Source organism: Metopolophium dirhodum, chromosome 4 (genome assembly GCF_019925205.1).
Source record: "Metopolophium dirhodum isolate CAU chromosome 4, ASM1992520v1, whole genome shotgun sequence".
NCBI lineage: Eukaryota > Metazoa > Arthropoda > Insecta > Hemiptera > Aphididae > Metopolophium > Metopolophium dirhodum.
Window position 1 is genome coordinate 4,650,864 of NC_083563.1, and position 21,373 is coordinate 4,672,236.

The window sequence follows — 21,373 nt, forward strand, 5'->3', positions numbered from 1 at the left end:
GTTATATGCGACTCTTACTTCATGAAGTATGAAGACCGACTTACCTTAATGATCTTAAAATGGTGTCAGGAGTGGTTCGTCCATCTTATCAGTCTGCCTGCCAAGCTCTGGAATTTTTAGAAGAAGACGCTCATTGGGACCAAACTCTTGAAGAAGCCTCTATTTTAGATTCCCCACAAACAATCTATCAACTATTTGCGGTTATGTTAGTGTTATATCAGGTAACTGACCCGTTAAACTTTGGAAAAAGCATAAGGACAGAGTATGTCAGATGATGATGTGTACTATTTAAACGATTGTCATTAGTTACATATTAATTATTATATTACTATTATAATTAGTAGAAATATGGCATAATATTATACATTTTTTTACAAATATATTAATTAAAAGAAAAAAACAAATATTTGGCACAGGAACGCCGAGCGGGATAGCTAGTTATTTATATAACATGATTAGTACAAAAGTTCTATGTTCTAAATCAATTAACAAAACATAATTTTTTAAATCTACAAAATACTTAATATTACTTATTTCAAAATAAATGTCAACATACTTTTGATAGTATGTTTTAGAATATTTTCAGTTTTTAATTTGCATTGACTGCCTATTGATGACTAATACAAATTTATTACACATATTTTAATTATTTTTTGTGTACAAATGTATAATTTAATTGTTACATAATATAAAATTTGATAAAAACATATCTACACTTAAGATGATTAACTGTCATCAGATTTTAAAGAAACTGTAAAACCTGTAACAAAAATAAAACCAATGTTAATTATCAAAAAATCAAACATAATATCAATAAAAAGTAACCTGAACTGGAATCATTGTCATTTTCTGATGAAGGTACAGTTTTTGCAGTAGAAGCTTGAGAAAAAATATTAATTGGAGGATGATTAGTGCTTGGTTCTAAAGTTTCTGTTGACCTCAACAGTGTGTCATTTTTATTGAACCAAAAATTAACTTTAGTCGCAAAGTCACAATCAGAATCATCATTGGCATCATCATTCTCATCTTCATTCTCCCATTCAGATAATTCATCTATATCCCATGGGGATAACATTATTGGAGCAAGGTGGTCTACATACGATGACATCTTTTCTTTTGACATACTCCAAACATTATCCTTTTTAATATTAATTTCCTCATGTTTGTCTGGCAAATCTAATTGCCAAAGGTTACTCATATCAAACTTATATGAATAATTTAGCTTTGGAACCATTTGAGATTTAATTGTAACATTTTTATTAAATTCAGTTACGTCTATTGGTGTATTATCATTTACTTTTTGAACAAATAAATCTCCAGCAGAATTAATACTGAATAGTTTTAAATCTTTAATATGTTCACCAAAAACGGTAGTACCAGTTAAACACCGTGAAAATCTATCCAATAATGATGGATTTAAGCAACACCCTTTAAGTCGTACGTTATGTAATGACTGTAAAGGATTTGGAATTGATGATGTAATGCTTTGACACGATAGAAAGCCATCTGGATATGAAGTGTAGGGTAAATAAACAAGGCTTTCACCAGTTTGGTTTCCCAAAAACAACATTTCATTTGAATCAAAACTAAAAAATGTATTTAAATTTAAATAATTAATATAATATATATATATATATATATACTTGAGCTTGAATATTCACTTGTTTTCATAACGGTGTATGTTAATTAGGGATGGAGAATTTGAAAGCATGTGATATGATTTATTTACAAATCCCATTCGATTGTCAAATGTTAAAACCGAATGGTTGGAAGTTACATAAATACTATGACTATTTAAATTACTACTTTTTAATGTTGTTAATTCTTCACATAGTTCTATAATAGTAGTTGGGTCATAAATAGAGCAAGGCTTAGAAATATCAATCTGAAAAGTAAATAGTATTAACAACAATAACAAGTACATATTATATTTTACAGGGCTCGAAACAGTTTCAAATTTTCTGGTTTTAGTTTAGGTTTTGTGAATAGTTTTTTTTTTAGTTTTAAGATTTCAACTATGGTTCTTTAAATTATAAAATGGCAATAAACTATATTTTGTAATATCATCAGGATTTGTATTAATAAAATCAAACATAATATTCTCTTAATACTAGAATTGTAAATATTGTTAATAATTAAAAAAAATTGGAAGTCACCAATATTAATATGTACAGGTCAGTTTTGCAAACAGTTTTTTAAATTCTAAAGTTTTAAACCAGCGTTTGAGAGCTTTTGGTTTTGGTTGGGGTTACAATGTTGAAAAATAAAAAACTTAGGTTTAAACCAATTTTTAAAAAACTTTTGAGCCCTGATATTATGTTTTTATAAGTTAGTACTTTAGTCTAAACCAGCGTTTCTCAAACTGTGGGTCGCGACCCATTGGTGGGTCGTCAGTAAATTTTTGGTGGGTCGTGAAAAATTGTTTGAATTATATGTATAGATTCCAAGAAATTTATATATAATTAATATTAAATATACTTATATTATTATAGTAATATAGTACCAAATATTACGTGGGTAATAAATAATAATTTGTCGTATATATATTTATTACGACGGGTATTAATACGCCTCATTATTATAAGTAGATTATTTTGTAAAAATATATTGATTATAAACCTATAAAATAATAAATACCTAATAAAAGTAATAAACAAATTTTGTTTTTATAACTACTTTTTGAAAAGTTAAACCACGTGGGTCGTGAAAGATTTTTCGGGGGAAATTTGGGTCGAGGAACAAAAAAGATTGAGAACCACTGGTCTAAACTGTTAAATTTAGAGTTATAAATTATACATTACCCGAGCATCCATTAAGTAGAGTTTTTGTCTATTGATAATGCCAATTAAATTAGATTCGTTTTGTAAATAATTTAAATGTATAAATGAATCAATTTGATCATACACCACATCAAAATATTTATTTTGAATACAATTTCTTTAAACAATAATTAAAATATTTGTATACCTATATTTTCTTATTTATTTTATGATTTAACTATAATAGTAAATATTATTAAAATATATTTACCCGTCTTTCCATAATTTAATTATATGTTTCACATCAGCAGTACAAAAATTGTTAGCTATTACATCAGCATCAGCAAACGGTATATCACAGTTATCATAAACTGAATTGTTATTTAATAAATGTTCTAAATCAGAATTATTCCGAAATATAGATAATTTGGTTTTATGTCGAATCATTAAATCTAAAAAAGTAAAATTTAATACACAAACATTTATAGTTAATAGTTTTACTTAACACGTTGACTGTCACACACAATAATTATGTATTATCGACACAAGAAATATATTTTTCAACGTTATTCCTAATTTGTAGAATTTGTAGGAACTAATACTATTGTATTTAAAATAAAATAAATTGTAATTATTCCTGCTACGTCACTGTGCTTTTTTTAGTACGTTATTATTGTAGAACGATAGAAAAGTCAATAATTTAAAAACATATTAATTTAAGGTCCCTGGCGGTCATGTGGCTTGGTAGTAATGATCAAATATGGGCGTGTCGGCGGTCACAAAAGTATACAATTTGAGAATTACAGATGACCGCAGGCGGTCACATGGCAGTCAACATGTTAAAATACTCTTCAGTTATATTAGTTAAAAAAATTGGGATAAATGATAATATTAACTTATTATGATTATATAACTGTATAAGCTTTGCAATATTACCATTTAAATTTGAAGATTTTATATCAAAAATTGGATCCTTAAAACATTTGTCTTTTTCACTTTGAATTATTTCAAATGTATTATTATCAATAGATATTATATCTAAAACAGTAAAATTAATGTTTAAGGAAAAACTATAAAAGTTTAACATAATGTATCTTAATGTTTACAAAATATTATCAAAACTAAGTAAAAACAACCATGTATAGAAAAAATAATATCTGTAAATAAAAAAACATAAATATTACCCTTACCATATTGTTTTATTGTTATGGTTATAGCTACACACACACATATAATTACCTAAAATATCAAGGTTTACTCCTCTGGCACAAGCTAACAACCATTTTCCATTAATTTGAAATTTTTCAATAGTATTGCTAAAATACCAATTACATTCCTAAAATTAAATAAATAGGAAATAAAAAATTATAAAACATTTTAGAAGAAAAATTTTATGGGAGGACATTTTTTTTTTTAAATAGACTTATAAAAAATTAATAGTATTAAATAGTAAAATTATTTTTATTATTACAATAATTTACTATGTTAAGATGAGTTGTACTTATTACTTACAGAATCAAAATATTTATCAGGGTTTTCCATCAAATTTGACGTAAAATGAGACAAGACATTTGGAATTGTTGAATACATTGTTGATTTATTTGTATTTACTGCTGTTTTTATGTCATTCAAAGTCTTAAAACTTACTGAAAATAATAAAATGAAACATTTTTGTAAGAACTATTAATTTTAATAACTTATAAACCAGTGATAATACATTTTTTTTGACATGATCTTAATAGTTTTTTATTTCCACGTTTCCATTGTATTTTTAAATTGACCATATCTAAAACTGCATTAATTTCTGCAATTATAAAAACAAATATAGTTATAAATTATAACTATATAATCCAACAAGTAGTTGTTTTTATTTAGTAATTAATAAGTAATCAACATTACTCGATTCAATGTCTGCAAATTTAATACATGGTACTGGTAGGTTGAAACGATCAGGTGTAGAATAATACCCAATAGCTTCATTGCTGTTTTTGATGTTACTCAGCAAATATGTATTTAGGCCTGGCAAATAATAATGTGGTAGCTGAGTCAAAATGTTCTTTGCACCTTTTACTTCATTCCCGTCAACTGGATGTACAGTTATTTGATTTCTAGACATGGTTTGAAAATCTAATGTGAACTATGAACAAAATTAATTAAAAATAATTAAAGTATACGACAAACAGTATTATAATTAAGTTTATTGTTTTCAAACCATCAACGCATAGTCAACATAAGTATATACTTACATATAAAAGAAAACAAACAAGTTGACAAAAAACACTGACTTTAAAAAATCAATGTGTATTTAATTTTCACTCCCTTCACAAAACTGCAGTTATACATTGCATCATTTCATCTTGCACAGACTAATTTTATTAAACACTGAAGACTGAACTAAATGTACCTATTTAGTGATATTAAATATATGTGATAAATGTAATATATTGGATAATATTGATTTACTTCGGAAAATAAGAACAAATACGAGTATACGACCACAAGCGTAAAGCACTTACAAAAATACAAATACAAAACATTCTTAATGAATAGCGATTATATATTATAGTCAATTTAAAATTCGAATTTCTGTATTATGTTATCGTTTATCAGTGTTTAACAATTTGCCGCCATAATATGAGAAAATTGATACAGTAAAAAAAATTAATTTTCTCCATAGGTATATTTATCTATGCTTTTCTCTCATGATATTATTCTTTGTTGATTTAATGATACATTTTAGCGCCAAAATTCCATTCTTCAGAGATAAATAATGAATACGGTAGATGATTCAGATTGTTACTGAATTAGTGAATTAAAATATTATATCAAGTATGCCGTATACATACACTATAGTCTATAGATTCTATAACAATTAACAGCTATTAATTGCATACAGCATTCAAGTATAATAAGCAAGTAGGTTGGTATTTAGCATATTATATAATAATGGATGTACATCTTAATTTATTGTTCAAAAAAAATTACAATATTATTGTGTATCGCAGTTTAAGATAATATAATAAATTATTATTAGATTTATCTTTAATTATTTATCATTTGAAATTATAGACAAGTATACTAAAAGTAGCCTTAGGATTAGGATACCTAAGGTACAAACTACAAATTATACACAATATTGAATACAGATTAGAACATAATATGGCATATTGAAAAAAGATTTCAGAAAAATGTTTGTATAACTTTTGTATTACACGTAAGTACCCAATACATTTGTTTAAAAGATATATTATTTTAAACATTTAAAATTGTTTATGTTCTATTAGATCTATTAGGATAATAAGATTTCATAATGTGGAACGGTATAACAATTGGTTATAGTTCAGCGGACGAGACTATAAATTTTGGTACTCGTGCTGTAGCTATTGGCGACAGCAGAATATTTGAAACAACCACTTTGGCCACAATAAAAAGAACATGTGATGTAAAATGTGTATCCAAAGAAGACCTAAGAATCAGTGCTATGTGTACACCAGATTTGATGTACATTTCAGGAGGCCAATCTTATACCTCATTTAATACCAGCATTACAGAAATCAATCAGACATTTGGATTTCCTAATGAAATAGTGGATGCTAAAATATCAGACGATGGATGTTACTTAATAGTATTATTATGTGATTGGACTATATACTGTTGTTCGTTTACAAACCCAAGGATTTTATTTATCAAGTAAATATTAATACTTAAGTATAAAAATTAATAATAAATAAACTAATAAATGTACATAAACAAATCAAAATAATTTTTTTTATTTAAAAATTATTTACTTATAGCCATTAGATTAGAAGTTAAAACTAAAATAAATTGTTCTAAGTATAATTAAATATTATATAATATTATATGTTCAAGAAAAATTTAATTTTCACAAACCAAATTAATTTTTTCCTTCAAGTTTTTTGAATTCAAATAGAATTGAGTCTTATTCAAACTCATAATTTTTAATTTTTTTATACCAAAAAATAATTACAGCTTCATGATTACTGATAATAGGAATAATATGCGTCCAACGTAAATACACGTCCTATCTTTTTAAAAATCAAAAATATCTGTTTTATTCAAAGTGATAATATGGACATATGGTTGGACAAATCCAGACACTAAAAATGAATAACTAATATCTACTAAAAAAAAAACTATTAATTCTTAACTATAACAATATCCAATAAAAAACAAAAAAATCAGAAAAATAAAATGTTACCCCAGCACAGTACATTATAGTGGAAAAAATAATGCAGGAGTGAAAGGGTTATTAATGAATCGTCATAATTGTCTACAATTAAAATCAGATAATATAAATAATAAAAAAAAAAAATAATACAACATTTTTTCATTTATCTACATTTAGGTATTGATGGTAAATACTAAGTAGGTATTACATTAAATAAAATATTTTATTTTTAACAAAATAAAAATATATAATTTACAATCTTTCAAATATTAAAATTTATAATTATAGTTATAATATATTTTAGTATGTCATTTTAATTCCAGGAAAGTATCAAAAAATCCCCGTTGCTTGCCCTTGGAAATGGAATCACCTGTAGGTCTCTTCTTTTCTCATAAAGAAAATCATTTCTATATTACAGTTACCACGTCATCTGGATTTATCAATAAGTATGTAATAAATAGATCAAAGAAACAATTTTAAGTTTTTCATTTTAAATTTCCCATACAAGTATACTAAATAAATTACTCATTTTAATTATTTTAAGATTTATTTGTGTCAATGTCATGGAATTAATAGAAAAATCTGTTCTTAATAATGATTTTAAAAACATAGAACATCTTATAACTTTGAATACATTTGATATCCATGAAAATGTAAGTTGACGCAATAAATGTTTTATGCACATTTAATAACTTTACTTATTTAACTCAAATAGGTAAAAACGGTGTGTGGAATGAATGATAATATTTTAATAGCTGGTGACAGCATTTGTCTATATGAAGGAGAAAACATGAGGTCTAAGGAATTTTTATTCCCAGACAACTGTAAAATTAAAAAACTTGTTTTCACTCAAGATAAAAGGTAAGTAAAACTATTTAGTCAATTTATTATAGTCAGTATATAATTTATAATTCCTTCTCCAATCTTCATTGACATAATAATTAAATTGTTGAAAATGTATGGCTTTGAATGAATTCAAACACTTTAAAATTATAATATCATTCTGTTTAGTCTATATAAAAATTAGTAGTATAAATTTGTTTCTTTGCAGTATTTACTAACAATATCATTTTATATGGTTCTGTTTATTTTTTTTAAGCTTGTCAATTTGTTATTACTGTTTAAATATATTATTACAGTTTCATCATCTGCCTAACTGATTCAAAAACTATGTTATTGGTATGTGCATTTACATTTTTACCAGTTAAAGAATGGAATAAGGTGCCTATTAGTGATTTTACTGTGATGCAAGAAATGGGTATTACAAGTATTCTTCTATTAACTGACGAAATACAGCCTTCGTTGATGCTAGTTTCAATGCCAGGTAATTTAATATTAATTAATAATCGGTGTTTAGGCATATTTTAAATTTTTTTTCTTAAAACAATTAAAATGTGAATAATTTTGGTTTTATATGTAGTAAAATTATACTTAATTTATTCATAATAAAATGCCCCCACCATAATAGTTGCAAACAAATTATGATTTTCAAAATTGCTATAAACATATTTATCTTTATTGAAGTCGCGTAAAAATCTAGCGATAGACATTATTCCTTGACATTTTTTCTCTCCAATTTCAACTATACAGACAATTTTATACCTGAAACAAAAATTAAAATAATTATTTTTATTATTATACCTACAATTATTACCCCCTCCCCCCTAAAAAAATATGGTCAAAACAGGGTTGTTCCATAAAGTAGAAAAGTTCAGAGATCTCCACTATTTGCAGTTTACTCAATAATAATTCAGCTGGTTTTATTGACTAAACACTTTGTAATTAGGTACTATAGTAACAATAATATAACAATATTACACTTGAAAAAATAACCTCCCCAAAGTATCAACAATATTAGATTTTCAATTGAGGGATCGATTTACTTGAAATTATATTGAAAAACTCTTAAGAAAGAAAATAAATCATAGTTAAAAAACTAATAAATGTTTGTCTTAGCTTATTACCTTAACATTATTTATTTATTTATCAATTAATGACAAACAGCTATTGTAACAAAAAAAAAATGGTACATTAAAAAATATTTCATAGTAGGTAGTTTTTTTTTCTAAATAATTAAAAATAAGAGAAAAAAATATATTTAAATTAACTACTATATTTGTGTACTTAAGGAAGAGAAAAAAAGAGGTCCAAATTGGCTATGTTATGTTTGCCAACATGTTCACAACCTGAGCCTAAAAAATCTTCTACATGTTTCTACTGGTTTGGTTAGGTTAAAAAAGATTCTTTTAAAAATAATTTGATGACAAGTTAGGTTCAAATCTATGTTGTTCAATGAAGTATGGATAAATATATTATGTTACATAAAAATGTGTTGAACACACTTCTACTAAAAAAAATCATTCAAAGTCATTGTTTGGTACTTATTTATTAGTTATTTAAATTGTAATTGCAATTTAAAATAAACATAAAAATGTATGCAAACAATAAAAAAAAGTGATCGGAACATTTTTTATGCACAAATAAGTTATAACTACTAGAATTAGCTGGGTCGAGAATTTATTTGAGCAAAATGTATTTAATTAATTCTTTATATTGTCGTAATACTTACAATTAATTTAGGACATATTGATAGTTCCACAATAATTAAGATAGTTTAAAAGGCCAATACTATGATTACGATATGTCTATAAGTAGGTAATTAGTATAAATATTTTTTAAAAACTAAATCATTTTACCTTTCAAAATCCAAGTCACAAATTTCATCTCTAATACTAAGTGACATAGTTGCAGAGATTCTTGTTGCTTCATCTGGATCATATCTAGTTTCATTGTTCAAATGTTTCATTGTTTCATTTTTTATTACGGCTAAAGCTTTATTTTCATTGAATGGGTTTTTTGATTCCAATCTATATGTATTCTGATATTTTACAAGTTTATCTTGTGAAGGTAATTCATTTTCAGTTTTATTAGTTAAAACATCATATACATCCTTTATTAATGTATCCATGTTTAAATATTATTCCTTAATGTCATAATATGACTTGAGTATTGAAGTAATAAGTATTGATCCAACATTCAGCCATATATATGTTTATAAACAAACAATACATGTATAGTAACAATTAAGTAGTAAAATATATGTAAATATTGCACAAATGTCAAATATATGATATCTGGCACAAATTCAGTAAGTTTCAGTAAATTATAAAAAAAAGGTGGGCAAGTGGGTTTCACTCTGCTGTACAGTAGGTTACATGTGGGTCACTTTAATGGATGGTATTAAATTTGAATTCAATGATATAATATCATTGTATAAGAAAAATGATTATGAGCGAAGGCTGTCAGTCAGCCTATGATATTACTGAGTATGTTTGATGATATTATTGTGAATAAAGTAATCTAAATATAACCTATATACATGGAACCTTGTTTTAAATTTTCAATCCTTAGCTATAAAAGTTGAACATTTTATAAATTTTTAACCACAAAATAATTTTTAAATTTTAAATTTGATACATTTTGTCAATATTCCAACCTTAAATTCTTATAAAAAAAACTGTGCCCATGTACTTTTTATATTTTTAAACTGCTGTTGTAACAGTATATCAGGAGCCTTGTATTACATTTTCACGCATTTTTATTTTTTACTCAACAAATGAAATGTTAGAGACAATTATAGGAAAAAAAACTAAAAATATTGAAAACTGACAATCTCCATAAACAGCACAAAAAGAGTCAAAATATTTTGAGAATTTTATCAAGTGTAGGAATTGATTAAATGGAACATTCAGTGAAATTTTCATGTATTTACTATTATTCGTTTTTGAATTACAACAAAATAACATAATTGCTACATGAGAAATCGAGTTAATATCTAATCTTGTAAAAGTATAAACTTCACACACTCTTAAAAATTTAATTTGATTTGCTTGTGGACATAATTTTTTTGATAAAGGTAGACAAACTTATGAGGAATCTTGTATTACATTTTCAAATCTTAGATTTAAAAAGAAACATTTTTATGAATTTCTAACTCAAAATAATTTACACATTTTCGTAAATTTTACATATTTTGTCAATATTAGAACTTTAAATGCTTATAAAAAAAAATTGTAACTGGATTTTTAATATTTTTCATCCGTCTTTGAAACATTATATTAGGAACCTTCCATTAAATTTTCAAGCATTTTTACAAATAAATTTTTTTTGATAGCTATAGAATAAAAACTAAAAAATTGGAAACTGAAACTTTCCCTAAACAGCTCAAAATATTTTGAAAATGGCTTGCTGTATAGTACATGCTTGTATAAACATTCAGTCAAAATTTCATGTACCTTTGTTCATTTGTTTTAGAGTTGCACCAAAAACCAAAATCGATTACTCGAAAACAGATTTTGCATAAAATACCCGTTTTTTATTAATTTTTCTTTTGTTTTTCACGGTGCTTTTGAAAATAACTGGGAAATTTTATCCCACCAAAGTATCAACTAGATTCACTTTCCTATCAGAAAAGATACTGTTGAAGAAAATCTAAGTATTTTTACTGTCCTAAAAGGTGATGACATACACAAAAATAAAAAACACATCATTGTTAAATCAATAGATTCATCGTTCTGCTCAGAATCTAAAATTGGTAAAAATAAACAAAATTAACATTACAAATAATTTTAAAATATGACAAAAAAATTTGTTAAAATAAAGCATTTTTGCATAAGATATAATATAATTTATTAGATAATTTTAGAAGAACATTGTTTTAGGACATCTTTTGAAACTTAGACAACATTGAAGTTTAATATATTTATATTTTGTTAACCAACAAGGCACAAGCGCAATTGTTCTTAAATCTTAAAAACTATATTTTGACTTCTGACTGGCTCATTTCAAAACATTCTTTATGCCCATTTAGAATATACTCACTCATATATGTGGAGTATTACAATACAAATGATTAATTAATAGTATTATTGTTTTTTGAAACAGTGAATGGGATCAGATTTTTACTCCACAATTAAATAAATGTTCATGATTAATCATAATAATATTATTAATAGTTCTTTTTAGTTTTGATGTATCTTTTAAAGTTATTTATCTAAAATAACTATGTTACATGCAATTATGCATATTGCTATAGTATTAAAAAGAAAGTAAGGAATGCAAAAAGTGTAATTAATTATTATAGATTTACAGGAAAGGCTGTTAGTTCTTCAGTTTTCTTATCTCATAATTTAAATAAAATCGGTTCAAGTGTATCTCAAAATATACAACCTAGCCTGAAATATATATTTTTTAAATAAATAAATGTCAATTTCAGGAGAAATTAGTCCATTAAAAACCCACCTTGTAAAGACTCTTTTGTACCTATTGCATCTATAGTAATAAGTTATTACTAATAACTAATATGTTACCTTACTTAAAACTAAAATATATATTTGTTTGTTTGAAACAGATTTCAGTGTAACATTCAAACTTCCAACATCATCTTTAACATATCTTATTGATTATCCAAGCACATCTGATGGCATATTGTATTTGGAAGCACACGGAGACGAAGATATAAACACATTACATGTAAAACTTATATCTGAAGGTCAACCCGACTTACGTTTGGCAAGAATGTTAAGACGAGGCAAATATGATGAAGCTCGAAATTTTGCAGCTGCTTTTAATCTTGATCCAGAAACAGTATATAAAGAACAAGTCAAAGGACTTATGGGAAAATTAGATGTATGGCAGCCTGGAACCAAAGGCATCCAAAAAACATTTGATGAAATGATGGATTACTTAAATAAAATAAAAGTAAATTATTGAATGATGCATTTTCAAAATAATTTCATAACTAATTAAAAGGTAATTGTTTTATATAGGATCACACATTTGTTGGTAATTGTGCTCTCAATATAATTGTACCTAGTTTTACTCTATGTAGAAAACTTTTAAGGTATGCATTATTAAGAGTAAAATCCTCATCACAAGGATTAGAAAATAAGTTATTATTTTTACTTGATCAATTGCAAAGTACACTTCATAAATTGGATACTTTTTGTCTTTTGCATGATGTATCTGATTGGTCTATTGAAAATACAGAACTATGGATTTCTTTTTGTAAACAAAATGTCAATGACATTTGTTTGGACCTTATACAAAAAGTAAATATTTATTTATTATTCATTATATAATATAAATACATTATTTAGTACATTAATTTTTTTAATGCTAAAACATTAAAATAATTTTATCAAGTTAAAAAATATATTAGTGTATTCTATACCTATAAGTAATAATAATTAACTTATGTATGATATTTAAGCTAAGTATATATTTTCTAATATTATATTTACTATAATTTTAGAGATGTATAACTTATACTTGTTGGGTATAAAAGTTAATAATAATAAATTAAGATTATAAATGTAATTGGTTAATTTGTTTTGTTTTTTTGTAGAATCAGTTAAGTGATGCATTAACAGTTTGGAGTCGTCATATTGCAGAAATTAAAAATTGCATTAATGATGAATTTATAAATGAATATTTTTCAAGCACACCGTTTTCTGTAAATATGTATGACTTAAAATTGTGGGTAATGAGTTTTGCTTCCACAACTCTTTTTATGTATTATGATGAAACAGTTGCTTCTATGGTTTCTTATATAGAAAGTAAAGTTAGGTATGTTTAACAGACTTATAACTTTTTTAGTTTATATTTTGAGTTTAATTTTTACATTTGATTTTAACATCTTTTTTTAGATGGAATGAATTATATTTACATTTAGATTGGATCAATCCTAGCTTAGAAATTTGTCGTTATTTTCTAAATATCATCAATCAAATTGTTTCATCTCCTTTATGTCTAAGTATTTCACGACCAACCGAACCTCAAATGAAATTGATCTTACTGATAAAATACTTAGCTGAATTAAAGGAGTTGAATGATAATTTTGGTGTTAAGATTACTTTGGATGATTATGAATTATCTCACGAAGATAAAAATTTTTCAGAGTTGTCATTCTTAATTTTAGATCAAATACAAATGAATACATTCTCTGATTTTATCACAAATTTTTGGTCAACATTTACACTACAGCGATTCTTAAATTCTGATGAAATTTTATCTGCTTATATTAAAGTAAAAATAAATACATTTTGAATTACTAAATAAAATTCAAACCTATTAAACTACAGTTTACAATCATTTAAATTTATATTTTAGAACATTGTTAGTCAAGTTGATTGTTGGTGGTCATGGGAAGAAAAAGCAACTTTAATACTCAATTTCATATCTAACAAAGAGGTAATATCCTTTTAAAAAAATATAAAATATAAATTATTTAAAATTATTTTTACAGACCAAATCTGATTCAGCCTTAAGCATTTTGAAAGCAGCTAGTATACCTTGGTCTGAACTTATGGTAAAACTTTGTGATGAAACACTTCACACTGATTTGAATACTGCGGCTATTAAAGATATAGTAGAAGTGAAGAGTTTACTTACTAGTAAATTAATATTAAAGAGTTATAATTTTTCATTTACAAATATTACACCAAGTATAGTAAGTATTACATTACATGATCAATTTTTTTTTAAATTAAATTATAATTCATTTCTAATTTCAGATTATTATTGCGGTCCAAAATATTTGTTGCCAAAACCGCTCAACTGTACTAGAAGACATAATCAAATTGATTAGTACACAGTCTGTCACTGTTCAACGAGAAGCATATGAGATTTATATTCAGTATTTGATTGAATCTGGGTATGTAAATTAATTTTTATTGTTATTATTTTAAATTTATTCTTACAGTATTAATAACTTAAGTAATTAACATAACACACTCAAACAATTTTAGTTTGTATATTTGTATACTATAATGCCATATTTAAATTTAATCGTACATTTGATTGGTTTTAAAAATAATAAAATATTCTAACAGTTTTTTTGATCCCTAACTCAAGAGCTATAGAGAATTACAATATTTTAAGTTTTGATATGGTTTTGAATTTTCACAGTTTATGAGAAAGAGCTTTACTGTAAAAGGTTTGGCATATTTCTGGTTCTTCCCTTCTCTGTGATGACCATTATTATTATATATTATTTAAGTCATTACAATTCAATGCAATTTTAGATTCTGAGCGGAGCGAGGAATGTAATGGTTTTACATTGATGTTTATTTCTTTTTTATTCTGTAAACACTTTTTCTCCCTCTAACCTTGCTCAAAAGTATCAAGTATAGCATATTTTCTGAAAGGTAATGTTCTTGAGCTGGTACTTTAAACAAGTCATTTTTCGATTTTCGAAACGCTATTTGAAATAAAAGCGGTTTAAGAAGCAAAAACGCACGATTTCACGATTTTATAATATTAAATAATTACGGACGACGTTTTCTACCAGAAATATTGCTTCAAATGAAAAATGACTAGAGATATTTTTTATTGTATTTTGGATTTTGAGCTATTTATAGACATTTTAATTTTGGGAGTTTTTGTTGTAATTCGGTTAAAAACATTCGTAAAAACTTGAAATTTGGGTTGTTTACTTATATTATCCATACCTAGACATGGTAACATTGAGCAACTTATGAGCTTTTTCTTTTATTTTATATTTTTTTTCATTTTTATGATATTTCCTAATTATAATTATATAAATCGTTCTTAAGCTGTTCTTAAAACGCTTTGTTTATCACTATAGAAACAAATGAAAAAGATTCCCTCGTCCGCTCTAAATCGTTTTTTTATTGAATGCAATCATTGCATTCAAATCGAATACAGTAAAATTACACTATTCTGTCCGAGGCCCGAAGGGACGATGGACAAACATCCACCACCGAAATGCGCTGACCTACTTTTTATCTTTATAGCTTTACAGACAAAGCAATAGAATCATTAACAAATCCCCAGATAATTCCTAGTTCAATGGTACAGAGGATATGCACAACAATTTGGATTACATATAACAGTTTGAGAAAACATTCAATTTTTGTTGAAGAAGCATCTAAGTATTTTATTGTACTAAAGTTTTTAGCAAAAAGTCAGTGCATAGATATTTGTCGAGAGTGTCAACATAGTGCTAATGCTTTAATAAACATTTATTATTTAAAGGTTTGTCTGTTTAACTATTGAAAATACTGTAATTTACAATTGTTGTATTATTGTAATTTTATTACAGAATGAGTTTAAAATTGAATGTGATTTATCAGAATACACTAATGAAGAAAAGCTCATAAAAAAATGTGTTAATTCAGTCATAGAAGGTAGTTTGAACATTTTAAATCAACAAATTTTGTGTATAAACTAGTTTAAATAATTTATTATTTTCTAATAACTATATTATAGATGAACGTTTCCATGATATGAAGACTTCTATTATACAAGCTAGATTATCAAGGTTATCTAATTTATTATTCCAGTCTTTTGAAAATGTTGTAGTACAATTCGTTAAGGAGTCTGCTTTACAAAAAAATAATGAAAACATATGTATATTTGGTCAATTTATAAACACCTTTGGAAATGTTGGCTCTCAGCTTGCAACTAAATTATTAGAACTAGGTGAACTTTTAGTGTCTACTTATGATCCAGTGTCTCAAGCTGCATTTAAAATACCACTTTGGACATTGATCCGTCGAATTACACAATTAGTCACTGTTAATAGTCATTCAAGTAATATTGTTATTTTTATTTGTGTACCAGTTAGATTAAGGAATGTATTTAATATTTAATATTTTAGGTTTGTTAACCAGAGCTGTTGAATTAAGTCAGTGGGTTGAACCATTTTATTTAACATGTGGAGATGTGGTGAATAGCGATAATATAGAACTTGGGTTAGCATATTCTTGGAGGAATGGAATTATTGACAAAAACTCTATACACATGGAATTTTTTGAACAATTTAAACTATACAGTTCATTTTTAAGTAATGTACTTATATAGTACCAAAACTTCAAATTATTATAATTATTATTCTTCCAGATTGTTATAATCCAAAATCTTCATTACACTGCTACAAGAAAATAGATATTAATGATTCATATGATACCGTAGTAAGTGCTACAATTATGTTTTTAAACTAATGTCAAATAAAATATTGAATTAATCAAATTATTTTAGCCATCGTCTGATATAATAATGTCTTCGTTAGAATATTTCCAAGGCCAGAATCTTATTGGTCTTCACATAACTGTAACACAAATTATGTGTTTATATCGTGCTATTCATCAAAATCAACAAACATTGGTTAGTACCTTATTTAATAATAAAGTAGAACATTATTGCTTATAATAGATAATTATTTATTATACAATTGTATATTTTTGATACATTTCAGGAACCGGAGTTAACTAAAAAAGGAAATAATTTAATAAAAAGTAATGTTAGACAAATATTAAAAAGTGTTACTTATGCTCGAAACTTGGATATGGATCTAGGATTAGGTCTTTTAAATACTCTCAGACCACATGATGCTTTCAATTGGCTTGAAGATGCGTTGAATAAGTATAAGATACAATGTTATAAAGTTATGGGATTTTAATGGTTATATTTTTTTAATTATGTATTATTGTTTAATCTATAGCGTGGGGATGAACTATCAAAAATTAACAAATATTACAGATTTGGGATTAGTTTACTTACAACTAAATATTGACACTGCTGGTGATTTGTATGAAATTCTTAAATCAACAAAAAATAAATGTATTTGGGGTAAAAAATTGATGAAATATGGATTTGCATTTAAAGGTATATCATTTTTTTATAACGAAACAATGAATGTGCGTATTTATTTATTATTATTTTTTCATTTTTAGATGCATTTTACAGTTCAGAATTAGATCAACGACATTTATTACAGAAAATGATAAGATCTCCTATCATAACATTAAATGTTCTAGTAGACTACTGTGCTGATACACATTTTGATTTACAACAAACTGCCAAATTATTTTTAGAAAGTTGCTTGATTCAGTGGGAACCATACACACCTGGGGAAAATGAAGAGAAGACATTTGGTGAATAGTTTTCAACAAACTTTTTAAAATATTCAATCAGTAAAATAAATTGCTAATTATTTTGCATATTATAATTTTTAGATTGGATAGCTAAAATAATTGAAGACAAAGATGCCTTATTAAAAAAATGTGAAGACATTTTCAGTGTTATTACAGAGAAAACTGATGTTTTAGATTTTCTTTGGAACCATGTTTGGGAACAAGTAAGGCAGCAATATATTGTACTTTAACTCAACTTAGTTTAAAAACTAAATGTTTTAAATGGATTTTTATTATTATTTGGTTTTAGGTGAATATTTATTACTATGAAGTATTTTTAGTAATAATGGGCTTAATTGAAAAATATGATGTAAATACAATTTTAAAATTTCATGTTCAAAAAGAAGTTTTGTTATTTTTAATGCAATACAAACGAGTAAGTTTACCTGAAGAACACGAAGAAGAAATATGGTTTTCCATGTTCCAGGAATCACAATCATTACCTCCTATTTCTAAATACCGTTTACCTTATGTTCCACTTGCAAATAAAAAAAAAAAAAAAATTGGGCATCGTGAAATTCAGGCTTGGAAAATCATAAAACCAGAATTAACATTTTTAACATATAATAAATGGTTTTCAATAATTGAAGCAATTGAAATGGACAAGGATACATTATGTATTTTAACTGTAAAGAACATGGTATGAATTGCTTAATGGACATTGATTTACAGACTAACCAAGTGTTTAATAATATTTTAGGTTAATGAGGTATCTTCTAAGGATAAGAATGTTGAATGGTATTTACATATGCGCTTGGAATCATTGCTTAAAGATATTCAAGAAGTGTTGAGTAATGTAAAGAATTTAGAAATAGTTGCTGCCTCACTTTATTTTGTTGTCAATAGTTTACCTTTAGGTATCAATTGTTAACTATATTTTTTAATGTCAATAACTAATCTTAAATTGTGCTGTTATATAAAGATTATTGTTTTTAGGTGCTGATCAGTTGGCAGCAGCTAAAATTAGTCATTCACAAGCTCAAGAATGGGTTAAACTAGAAAATTCGGAAAATGCCAAGTCTGGTATTACAAAAGTATGTATTTGTATTGTTTTAATATATTTCAATTAAACAAAAACTGAAAAGTTTTTTTTTTTTAAGGTTGTTACAAAATATGTGCTAATAACAACTAAACATATACTACACATGTATGGTTTTGGCAAAACAAATTATTTACAATTAGCATTGCAACCTAATGAATTAATTAGAGAATTATATAATGATCCAATAATACTTAAAAGACATACAGGTGAAATAAAATTGTTTCCTGGTAAGTTTTAAGGTCTTATTAAAGTGTTTGTTTCGAATTATAAATTATAGTTATATTTTTTCAGACATTAATGGTGCAGTAGATGCTATTGTAGAAGTTCATGGTAAGGGAGACTTGGCACTCAAAGTAGATCTTCTAAAAGAGTGGTTACAACCCTCGTCATTGGGATCAATGGATTCTCCTGATAAAAGTTTAATGTCAACAACTAATTCATTTTATGTAACTCAAGAAAGTACAACAATCAGCGAAGGTGTATTAAGGTGATAATTATTATTTAAATTAGCTTAACTTTTGTTAAATACAGCTAAATACTGAGCGTTGTTAATAATGTTGTTACATTTAGAGCATGCTATCTATTAGAAAATGATACACCAGCATACAATTTACATAATTTTCTTATATGCCAAGCTTATAACGAAGATGACAGTGATTCTATGTGCCCAACAAGTGTGCGACTAAGAGCATTGCAATGTCTGTGCTTGGTAACAACTGAAAATATTGAAGAAATTACTTGTCGTTCAAAAGAAATGATGAAGTAAGAATATACATTTTTATTATTACTATATTGCACTTGAATAATTAAATAACTTAAATCATTTGAATATTAGAAATAATTTGGTTGAATTATCAATTATTACTGAATTGGAAACTCTTGGAATCAATTTTTCCCCAGTAAGATACCGTGGATGTGATAAATCCAAACTAGTCCAATCGTTGATGGCAAGAAGATCATCGAGTTCTACTAAATTAGCTTCACATTTATGTATTTTATATTCAGATGCTATGAATCCCAGTATTTGGGATTTATTACTTACTAGATTAATTCATTTTACAATGATTATTGAACTGGAAAAAGTACTTGTTCATTTGATGGATAAATGGCATAAATTGACATTTGACATTGTAGAAAAAGCCTGGAATGTTTTTTTAAGGTCTTCATTCAACAGTGGTATGAATTCATCCAATAATAAATTAAATAGTAATAAATAGTGATGTTACAAACTGAGTTCTATTTTCCAACTGTAAAGAACTATGAGAGTCAAACTAATGAAATTATATTTTGAACTCGGTTTTTTGAGAAATATGAAACTATTTTCATTATTATTTGTTATTCCATTAGCATCAGGATTTTTGAACATTGTTAAGTTTATTTTGAAATTTATCTAAACCTTTTGATTTTTTAAAGTTTGGTTTGAGTTTGATTTTAAATGTTAAATAATTTGGTAGTTTGTTACGGGTTCAAATAAAAAATTGTGAGTTCAGTTGATCTAAAAAATTAGGGTTTGTAGCATCACTATACTCTATTCCGAATAAGATTGCCAACTTTTGCGCATGCATACAGTGCCTGGACTCGAGCGATGCCAGGTACTCTGTGATTAGTCGCCGGTAGTCGGCACCCTACGTTACTCCTCGTTTTCTGTCGTGTAAATGGAAGGAGTTGTGTGGCACAGACTAGTTTTGCCATAGAGTGGGCATTCTTATTCTGTTAAGAGTGTAATCAACAATTAAAGTAAAACCAGATTTTTTATAAGTTATCATTTTCTTTTTCTAGCTAAAGATTCTTATGAAGTTATACATTGTGTCAAATTGGTATTCAGTTGTCCAGTCATAGATAGCATTGATCTAAAACAAATTATTGAACACTGTGAGCGCTTTCAACTTGATCAATATGTGAAAAAATTGAAGTGTCTAAATTGAGTTTTTTTTTATTTAGATACGTAAATAAATAATTGTTAGTTTAATTTTTATACTAATCTAAAACTGTCTAATTATAATTTTTTTTAACAAAACTATTTTATTACAATATATACAAAATATGATAATTTATAATATGTGCAATGATCATCTCATTTATTCTTCAAAGACTCTTTTTAACTCTGCTTCTCTTCGTTCTTGGAATATCCTCTTGAGGTCAGAAATTTTTTGTTGAGTTTCTGGTCTTTCTGGCGGAAACATCTCCCTTTTGAATTTTATTACTTTATCTTCATAATTTTCTGGTAAGTTGAAGTAATGGAATAATATAACAGGAAATGCCATATAAATACCCATTCGTAACACCTCCAACTGCCACTTACCCATATCTAAATGAAATTTAAAAGAGGATTTAACATGATTATAATTAATTGTATTTATGATAAATATATTTTTTTTTAAAAAAA

At 25.8% G+C, this 21,373-nt stretch overlaps 3 protein-coding genes across 5 annotated transcripts; 1 reads left to right on the plus strand and 2 right to left on the minus strand.

Moving 5' to 3' along the window:
* Window positions 1-280: 280 nt before the first annotated feature.
* Window positions 281-5,401, minus strand: LOC132942608 (uncharacterized). 2 transcript variants are annotated; one of them, XM_061011164.1, is made up of 12 exons: window positions 5,276-5,401; window positions 5,006-5,163; window positions 4,659-4,896; window positions 4,477-4,563; window positions 4,272-4,405; window positions 3,999-4,095; window positions 3,696-3,797; window positions 3,031-3,211; window positions 2,802-2,937; window positions 1,662-1,885; window positions 826-1,586; window positions 281-760 (listed from the first exon to the last, which is right to left on the minus strand). In XM_061011164.1, the coding sequence occupies exons 3-12, from the start codon at window positions 4,873-4,875 to the stop codon at window positions 726-728; spliced, it is 1,974 nt and encodes a 657-aa protein (XP_060867147.1). In that variant the 5' UTR covers window positions 4,876-4,896; window positions 5,006-5,163; window positions 5,276-5,401; the 3' UTR covers window positions 281-725. The 2 variants fall into 2 exon arrangements, with proteins under 2 accessions (XP_060867147.1, XP_060867146.1); XM_061011163.1 differs by having other exon boundaries at window positions 5,006-5,356.
* A 143-nt stretch (window positions 5,402-5,544) lies between these two features.
* LOC132942607 (uncharacterized) lies at window positions 5,545-21,053 on the plus strand. Of its 2 annotated transcripts, none has more exons than XM_061011162.1 (32): window positions 5,545-5,675; window positions 5,829-5,973; window positions 6,044-6,449; window positions 7,272-7,394; window positions 7,493-7,601; window positions 7,664-7,809; window positions 8,088-8,272; window positions 12,359-12,708; window positions 12,777-13,058; window positions 13,355-13,575; window positions 13,656-14,034; window positions 14,119-14,199; window positions 14,255-14,458; window positions 14,523-14,662; window positions 15,765-16,005; window positions 16,073-16,157; window positions 16,240-16,563; window positions 16,631-16,816; window positions 16,873-16,943; window positions 17,011-17,136; window positions 17,228-17,394; window positions 17,474-17,637; window positions 17,706-17,906; window positions 17,988-18,109; window positions 18,196-18,585; window positions 18,646-18,802; window positions 18,882-18,979; window positions 19,046-19,214; window positions 19,279-19,474; window positions 19,558-19,749; window positions 19,823-20,163; window positions 20,767-21,053. In XM_061011162.1, exons 3-32 carry the CDS (start codon window positions 6,070-6,072, stop codon window positions 20,910-20,912), a joined length of 5,976 nt encoding a protein of 1,991 aa, XP_060867145.1. In that variant the 5' UTR covers window positions 5,545-5,675; window positions 5,829-5,973; window positions 6,044-6,069; the 3' UTR covers window positions 20,913-21,053. The 2 variants fall into 2 exon arrangements, with proteins under 2 accessions (XP_060867145.1, XP_060867144.1); XM_061011161.1 differs by having other exon boundaries at window positions 5,550-5,679.
* On the minus strand, window positions 7,803-9,917 carry LOC132942609 (dynein light chain Tctex-type protein 2B-like). The gene is made up of 2 exons (XM_061011165.1): window positions 9,645-9,917; window positions 7,803-8,550 (listed from the first exon to the last, which is right to left on the minus strand). The coding sequence occupies exons 1-2, from the start codon at window positions 9,914-9,916 to the stop codon at window positions 8,385-8,387; spliced, it is 438 nt and encodes a 145-aa protein (XP_060867148.1). The 5' UTR covers window position 9,917; the 3' UTR covers window positions 7,803-8,384.
* Window positions 21,054-21,373: the final 320 nt, after the last annotated feature.